The 9,555-nt window shown below is 39.2% G+C and overlaps 1 protein-coding gene across 1 annotated transcript in view; it reads left to right on the forward strand.

Annotated features, from left to right (window-relative positions):
* Window positions 1–282: 282 nt before the first annotated feature.
* Window positions 283–9,555, forward strand: part of klf4 (Kruppel like factor 4) — a 23,798-nt gene continuing 14,525 nt past the window's right edge. Inside the window, exon 1 of the mRNA XM_020600840.1 lies at window positions 283–396. Within this exon, the coding sequence (XP_020456496.1) occupies window positions 283–396 (114 nt within the window). The remainder of the gene's footprint in view (window positions 397–9,555) is intronic.

The raw sequence follows: 9,555 nt of genomic DNA on the forward strand, positions 1-9,555 counted from the left end.
TTGTGTGTGTAATAACTCCACCTCTGTGGCAGTCATAACACACATGCCTGGGTCACAGTTAACAGGGCGAAAGGATGAAATAAAGCAACAGCAGCACTCTGATCCGACGCTCCCCTCCCCTCTCTTTTCCTTCCTGCAAAATCAGATCTGAGACCTGGCCTGTCTCTCCACCCGGCCCCCTGAGAGGGAGACTGGGGATCAGTCTGTCCTCAGCGCTTCCTCCCTGGCCTCGCCAACATGGGTGGCGTTACAGCTGTTGCGTAACTACAGGTTGAGCGTACGATGTTAAGAGGTCATCATCCTGGGACCGGCATTAAGCCCGCCTTGTCCTCTCCAGCCGGTCTGAACCTACAGCCTGTTCCTCCCTTCCTGAGTACATCCTGCGATATAGTGAAAGTAGGTCTGAGTCGGAGGATAAGTCATGCTCCTGCTATAATACTGTAGGTGCACATACAGGGGGTGGAAACAATAACACTGCAACTGTTATTATGTTGTAAGAATATTATAAACTTGACTTAGCACCTTTCTGACACTGTTTCAATAAATGTAAAAAAATTACAAGCATTACAAAGTTAGCATAGTATCATGTAGCATGGTTTAAATCCATCAAATGTAAACATAATGTTGGCAAGTAATTTGTGGTGTTATTAACAATATGTCAGCTTTTCTTTTAACAACTCTCTCAAGCTCTTTTTTTCACAATTTCTTTTAGCTATGTAGACGGCATGGCTCTAGGGAAGGCAAAGTCCATCTCTCAGTTTCTCAGTCCACCACTTTGCTCCAGACTAAAATATCTCAACAAGTGCTGCGTGAATAGCTACTGATTTTTGCACGTACATTTACAGTATGGCACTCAGAAGACAACTCCTATTGATTCTGGTGATGCTCTTATTTTTCCTGTAGCACCGCCATGAGACTGACATTTTGGTCTTTTTGCAAATTATATCTCAACTTTTATTTGATGGGCTGCCATGAAATGTGGTACAGACATTCATGTTGCCCTCAGGATAAACTGTAATCACTACACACATCACCAGTACTTTTAATCTAGTGCCATCATTGGATCAAATTTCAGTCTGTTTTACTTTGATTTATGACCAAATGCCACAAAACTAATGACATTCCCATTGGCCTCAGCACTACTTTGTACAGTGGTAATGCCTTTGAGGAGAAGCTGCTGAAACTGAACACCATTAATCCATTTTTGATTCTTTGCTGTCAACACAACAAAGACACACAAGATCCAGAGTTCTTGAAGAGAAATCAAGAAGGCAATGTGATGCAGCCAGGAGGAGCCTCTGATGGCAGGCTTTTCACCCCACCTTCATGCGTGGCCATTTGTAAAAAAAAGTATAACAACTTTGTCCTTTAGATGTGGTCAAATGACATGTCACATGACCATTTCAAGCACACTGAACCCTACCGTTTGTCACCAAAAGCACAGTTCTCTCTTGTACTATATTAATACTGGACTTAGGTCAGATTAATTAACCCTAGATGAGCAAATATTACATTATGACACCTTCGCACAACTCACTCTTTGTCATGGACCTTCTCTGCTACTGGGTTGGTGCCTGCAATCTCTGATAATATAAAACTGTCTTTGTGCCTATCAGTTAAATGATCAGTGAACTCAAACAGGAAATGTTTTTTTAATGACCATGCTGCCCTTGTACCATAACACTGTGCGCTAATTAACTGCCAATGATTACATGCTTGTGTGTATTTTAGAAATGGACCTTGGCTCTACACACAGTTATTGTTTTTTTTTAGACACTGAGGGGGACAAAGTCATAAAAGGTCTCTTTCAGAAGCTCCTCAGGTGCGTTTTGTTACTTAAGTCTGCTGCCTTATCTGATTAAGCCGGGACATGAAGCTAGCATTCCATGGTCCACTTTAATATTTCCACTTGCAAAAGCGCCAACATTTTCTGCCAGAGTTAGTCATGACGTAAGTGATAAGCATCAACTTGCTCCCATCAGCAACAAAAACTGTCTGTTTTTCACATAGTGTGGCTCAGGCCTTGGTCCCCACAGAAAGGGCGCCTTTTGAAATGGAGCTGAATAGGACACATTATGGAGAAAAAGTTATCACAGCATTTAAGTAGAAAAACCAGCAAATTTAATGTCTGAATATAAACATTTAATGTATAAGTGGAGGGTTTTTATGATTTTTGCTTGGCTCCCCCTTTTTTGGCGGGGAGGCATATTTTCACACTCAGGCCAAAAGAGAGTTTTTACAATGATCCCAAAAATGAGCCAACACAGAAAATGACATCTGCAGTGTGTGAGGAAACAGCTAAAATCTCTTCAACACCTGAACTGAAAAGGGAGTAGAGAAGCCCCATAGGCTCTTCAGCATGGTTGGATAATCTGAGCACAGTACATCTTGAGTCTGAGCTTAAAATCTGAATTTACTCAATAATATAAACAACATATATTGTACCTTTACCATATAGTCATTCTTTATATTTTTCAGGCTCACTGAAGATGCTGGATCAGCACTTTCTTACCGCTCTGTATTGCTATGTTTCTGTCCTGTCACTGTTACTGAGCCTGTGTGTGTATTGTTAAAGATAAAAGGCTGCTCATATCTGTGGGCAGAGGGTGTGTACACCAGATCAGCACGCACATTATCGTCAAGTGAATATTTACTCTCTGGCTCGGTGCCCCGACTTCTCTCTCAGGATGGCATGTGACGTGGTTTCTGTGCCTCCGTGCTCACTGAACATGTCCCAACTGTGGATGGTGCCACACTTTGATCCAAAACTTTCACATTCTAGTTGGGATTTTTTTCCATTTCAAACATTACCATAGCTAGGTTTTATATATTCCTATAGACAAGCTGATGACAGCATAGATATGTTTTGCTGCAGTGTCCACTGTGACTCTTTTTGGTGCTGCCTTTTCCCATCTATATTGACATATTTTACCATTTTAGTTTCGTAAAGCTCGCTCCATTCTTACAGTAAAAATGTTGCCCTGTAAGAAAGAGGAAGCAAACAGCTGAAAATCTCCATAGAGATGCATTATCTACATTATGATCTAACCCTGGCCGCTACAGTCAGTTGTTCTCTGTTGCTAAACACAGCCAGGCTGGCACAGTAAGCTGAAAATACAGCAACAGTGATGATGATAATGATGAGGACACTAATAGTGGTAGGAGTAATGGAATACTGCTCTTAGGTCTGTAGTGGCTGCTTACGCATGTATCAGAGTGAGTCACAGGGGGTGGGGGGGGGTGGTCCCCCCCCCCCCCCAACTCTGTGGTGAAGTATTAAAATAGTGAGGAGTTAAAAACTGGTTTGACAGACAAGTTACGCAATCCAGATTCTTTGTTATGGAACACAGGGAAAGTGGCAGCGGATGTTGAACAAGGGTATGCGTGCACATTACTACTATGCTGTATATAAGAAGTCAAATTAAAGATGACAGGAGATGAAGAGGTGAAAGAGGTCAAAGGAAATTCAGTATGGTATTTGGAAGAGATGATATTTTAGTACTGCCTCCCTTAAATGAGCTTGCTGTGTACTTTACATTAAAGGATAATCATGGTTTATTACAGCTTGAGATTTTAAATTTCAACATGTTATTTGGGAACATCATAACATCTCTGCAGTGAATTCAGATGGAGCAAGAAACACAAGTAATTAAATCATCAGCCAGATTGTAGACAAGCCAACATTTAAGCAAGATCATGTGAATCATTTTATTTGAGGGTAAAATATAGGCAAGCACACTAAAAATGTTGGCAATAATCCATCACAGGAACACTGGATGAATACAAGTAAGATGTTCTGTTTTATGGTCACTTGAAGCAGGAAGTTGGCCTGTAAACTGTGCTGGATGTTTACAATGAGCAAGCTTGGTCTAGAATTTTACTCCTCTCTTTTCTCTTCTGCAACAGTTTGGTTGACAAAAGTGTGAAATGTAAGATCTGTGGTCATCCTTTGACCTTTCATTTTGCATAATCATTTTGTCAAACTTTTGTGTTGTGTACCAGCTACTTATGACCAAATACTGCAAAACTAATAACATTCCCATCAGCATTATCTGTACTTTTTTGTTTAGTGCCAAACAAATGTTAACATGCTAATACTGTAAAATGGTGGACATAATAAACATTACATCTGCTAAACATCAGCACTTTAGCATTGTTACTGTGGACATGTTAGCATTTGTCTTGGAAGCTTAAACACCAGAGTCACCACATTCACTCAAACATCATTGGGTAGCTGTGGACATGCTGCATGTTCCCTGATCTCAGCAAATAGCTTATAGGACTTCACCTTGCCAAAACTATGAAAATATTCATACAAATATACAATAAAGAAATTAACTAATTTTGTTTAATGCTTTGAATCACCATAAAACATTTGACAGAGGAGTGAAACTGAAACTATAAAACATCCAACTTCTTAAGTGGTGCCTGCACATACACATATACTGCCCCTCTATTCAAAAATGATATATACCCAGTAACTCCAGGGTACTGTATTTGTGAATGCACAAACAACCAGCGAGTTCTAACGACACCTCAGTCACAACACGTACAGGACACACACTGTTGATTGTTCTCTTCACGTCATGCTGTTAACTGTGGAGCCAGCTCACAACCTTGTTTGCCCTGTACAGGAACTAACCCTTAACTTATTTAACAAGAAAATACAAATACACGACCAGATGAATAAATCCTTTATTGTTAACATGGGTGCGCTTTAAATAGCAAAATGACTTTTTCTTGCTCTATGCGAATGTGGTGACTCTGGTGTTTAAGCTTCCAAGACAAATAAAAAGTTGTATTTTTCCCTTAGCGTACAGAGTGGAGTTGTGTACCTCTGCGTGTGCATTACTCTGGATGGTGTTTGTGTGTCCGAGTCTTACTGGCTTTTTGTGAAGTTCCATCATATGTTGATATTTCCCCACAGGACAGTATTACACATCACATTTTCCCTGGTAGAGATGTAGTTGGCTAATGTCTGTGAGCAGGCATACATACTGTAGCTTGGCACTGTGTGGTAGTGGAATAAATCCACACACTTTTTCACACCATCAACAAGCTGGAGAGCATCCACTCTGGCTGTGAGGTCTATAAACCAGTGCAAGGCAACAAGGTCACAGAAATACAGCCGCTGTGTTTAGTCACACAGTTCTTTTAAAATGTCTGGTGACTTGAGGTGCTGTTGGAAGCACACAAGATATTATCATAAAGTTAGACAAAGTTATCCAGATTATTTTTGAGATTTGTCAACTCCTTAAAGCATTCATTTAAAACTAAGCATTATCATGCTTTTGTCATGTTTATGGGCATTTATGGGGAAGGAAAGTTTTAGGGAAAAAAATGACTGGAAAATTTTAGTTAAATTCATAAGATCCTCTCAGTGGTTTTTTTTTATTTGTTTTGTTTTTTGACTACAGTATCATAGTGTAACAGTTGGTGAAGTCCCTTTAATACAAAGTGCACTATAGAGTGCAGATGGTACAAAACCAGAAAGTCTTTTGAAAGATGTTTGTCTGTGAAGTGTTTTGCTGATGTGGCATTTTGGTTCTAAAGAAATCCATGTGAACCTATTAATTTGGTTTAACATCATGGTCGCTTTTGAGACTCATTAAATCCATGTGACTAATGAACAGCCATTGTAGTAGCACTTTCTCTCTTTTGCTGTGAAAGAATGTATACACATGCACTGTAGGTGTCATGTTAATGTTGAGTATTTAAAATTTAGCCTGTTTTAGGCTCAAAGAAATTGTTTTACATTTTTGAGAAATAAGCTTATTCGCTTACTTGCCAAAAAGATTAATTCTCTCTCATCTCCACAAATATAGAAGGAGTCAGCAGTTGGCTAGCTTAGCGTATCTTAGCTTAGCTTAGCATAATCACCAAATTTAAAGGGAAACCTCTAACTTGGCTTGGTCCAAAGGGTGTAAAATCACAAGGACCTTTAAAAGCTCACAATACATTATATCTTGTTTTCCTGGGAGCTGCTCCTGGTCAAGAAATAGTCATAACCCACTGTAAAATGGCTGCTGACTTTGTTTTTTTTTGTTTACAATTTAGTTTTTGTAGGGATTAAAACAAATGAGTAAATGAAATAAAATGAGTTAATTTGTTACTTTTGGCTGATTTCAGTTTTTATGCTATGCTAAGCTAACAGCTGCTGGCTCCAGCTATTTATTATACAGATGTGAGTGCGGTATTGATCTTTTCATCTGACTCTTGGGAAGAAACCAAATAAGTGTATTTCCCATAATGTCAAAGTGTTCCCTTAAGGGGATTCATTAGTCTATCTCAGCTGTCCCAAAAAGAAAATTGGATATGTCTTAGTGATAAATGGCATAGTATCAGAGTCTTACAAACAACATAAATTTGACCAAAAAGGCCAGCTTTATCACACTTTATTTCATATAGTTAAGTATTTCATTCAGCCAAAAGAGCTCTTTTAGTTTAAGAGAGAGGCAGTAAGGGAGACAGAATGGAGAGAAAGGGGCTGTTAGTTCATGAGCTGGTGGCCCATCTGGTTTGAGTTACTGAAACCCCCTCCTCTCAATTAGACTCAGCATGATGTCAATAAAATGTCAGACTGAAGAAGCTATGACTTAAATTAGGCCTGTCAAGTACTGTTCTTTCCTCAGAATTCCTGCAGGGATGATCAGTCTGAAATGATCTGTAGTTTGATGAAGGTTGCTGCAGTGTGCCATTTCTGATTTGATTTTGGAACTTGCCATAAAAGTTGTTTGTCTGTTACTGAGAATAAAGGAACGAAAAAGCCAAAGCTTTTCAGTAGGAAATAAGCACAATGATGTTAGTTTTTACTTTGAACTTTAAATAACTTTTCTGACTATAATTCCCCATATTTCTCTCATAGTCCTTTGGAACATTTTTCTTTTATTCAACAGTTTTAAAATCCAGCTCCCACACTTATGCTTGAATATTACACATAGTAATTTTGGGGGATTTGGAGAAACATTAGTGAAATGTATGATTCTCCTCTAATATTACGCAATATTAGAGGTCCTAGGTTTTTTTGACAAGAGTTTCCCAGCAAGATTGCCTCCTCTCTCCTACAAGCCATGGGTCCTTTTGTGGCACCAAAATGTAGATATTCATGACCATTATTTTCATTTTGCATCTCTGAATGGTTGCACCAATTGCAAGTATGTTTCCATAGAGTCATCCAGGGCCCCCCAAAAAAAGATGATCCATGGAAAAGGTCACACATTCCCAAACACTCCCAGTGGGAAAACAGGGGAGTCCACACCTTCTCAAAAAGTCAGAGGCCTAGTGCTCTGAAATCTGACAACAATTACCACATGAATTTCAGCGTATTATAATGCCAAACACTTTATCTGCAGGCCTCCACTCATTGGTGTGTAGTCAGTCTGGAGATCATCAGAGGATGGTGTGTTAACTGTACATACTCTCCATGTAAAATATTTAGGCCTTAGCTAAACCTATTGGAGAGTTCAAAATTCACATTACAGGTGCTAGAAATTCCAAGTGCAATGATAACCACTGTCAAAGCCCTGTAAATCACAAACTGAACCACAGAGCTACTATCACATTGCATCTCAGATTCCAATGTGCCTCACAAACATAAAGATTTAATCATGTGTTGTGAAAATGTGACAGCCATGGTTTAACAGCAGAACACTGAGAGGACAGACAAGCTATTAGCCGCCTCTGAATCAGTGCCAGAACGCTCAAGATTATTTAAAAATGCTGGTGATTGCCGTAATTGTTGTGCAGCATGGATCTGATGCAGCTTTATATGGAGAAATAAAAAACTTTAATACTCAAAGGCTTCTACAGTAACCTCCCTAACACTGTAAAGATGAGGTCTTGGTTTACTGACAGCCTACACATTTAATTTTTATGGCACAGCTGTGACTGAAAGGGTTTATTTTAAATGAGAGTGTGCACCTTATGTTCTTTTGGAATATACTTTGTAAGCCATAAAGAGAAGGGTGGGCAGATTGTAATAAAGATTACTTTTGCATAGCTACAGATGTGGATCATATTAAGCTGCTAATTAGCTGAGCTGTATAGGACGGTGTACCATACGTTCCACATATTGTATCTCAGCTGGTCAGCTTCAGGTTGTGAATGCAGCGTTAGTTTTTCTTTGCATTTTCTCTGACTTGCCACATTTTCATACCCTCTGAGATTGTTCCGCTTACATATGAATTTTTTTCCTCCACCTGCATTTTTCCCCTTTGAATCTTAACTATCTCCCATTGTGCTTAAAACAAAGAACTGACTGCTAGATCTCAGCCTTAGGTGACCCATTTTTGAAACTGTGTTTATAAATGTGATTAAAGTAAAAAGGTTCTGCTCCATGTTTACACAGTGTAGTCTACACCCTGCGGATAGAAAAGTACACACTGTATCTATTTTATTAAGGATCTTGCCTTGTTTGTGTAGATGGTTCAACCATGTGGATGAGTCACATTTAAATAAAACAATAAGCATAACGCAAATTAGGTTGAGGGGTTCAGTAATTGAATGCTCAGATCACACATTATAACAAGATTACCAATCAATAGAATTAATTATTTCACAGTCTTATGATTGTTTTTTGATTCCTAAACCCACACAAACCTAAATCATTTTGTTATTATTAATTAGGGTTTTACAGTGGAATTATATTTCACTTTGATATTCCATGAAGTCCTCTACATTATTTCCCTCACGAAATGCCTTGATTTAAACTTTATTTCATCATAGGGTTCAAAGATCCGAACTACTCCCAAATGTAAATCCCTCTTCTTCTGTTAATCACAGCTCACCTAAGTGCTTATCCTGTTACTTACTGCACCAACATATACAGTGGGTACGGAAAGTATTCAGACCCCCTTAAATTTTTCACTCTGTTATATTGCAGCCATATGCTAAAATCATTTAAGTTCATTTTTTTCCTCATTAATGTACACACAGCACCCCATATTGACAGAAAAACACAGAATTTTTGACATTTTTGCAGATTTATTAAAAAAGAAAAACTGAAATATCACATGGTCATAAGTATTCAGACCCTTTGCTGTGACACTCATATATTTAACTTAGGTGCTGTCCATTTCTGCTGATCATCCCTGAGATGGTTCTACACCTTCATTTGAGTCCAGCTGTGTTTGATTATACTGATTGAACGTGATTAGGAAAGCCACACACCTGTCTATATAAGACCCTACAGCTCACACTGCATGTCAGAGCAAATGAGAATCATGAGGTCAAAGGAACTGCCTGAAGAGCTCACAGACAGAATTGTGGCAAGGCACAGATCTGGCCAAGGTTACAAAAAAAAAAAGAATTTCTGCTGCACTTAAGGTTCCTAAGAGCACAGTGGCCTCCATAATCCTTAAATGGAAGACGTTTGGGACGAACAGAACCCTTCCTAGAGCTGGCCGTCCGGCCAAACTGAGCTATCGGGGGAGAAGAGCCTTGGTGAGAGAGGTACAGAAGAACCCAAAGATGACTGTGGCTGAGCTCCAGAGATGCAGTCGGGAGATGGGAGAAAGTTGTAGAAAGTCAACCATCACTGCAGCCCCCCACCAGTCG

Source organism: Monopterus albus, unplaced genomic scaffold (assembly GCF_001952655.1).
Source record: "Monopterus albus unplaced genomic scaffold, M_albus_1.0 scaffold49.1, whole genome shotgun sequence".
In the NCBI taxonomy this organism is placed as follows: Eukaryota; Metazoa; Chordata; class Actinopteri; order Synbranchiformes; family Synbranchidae; genus Monopterus; species Monopterus albus.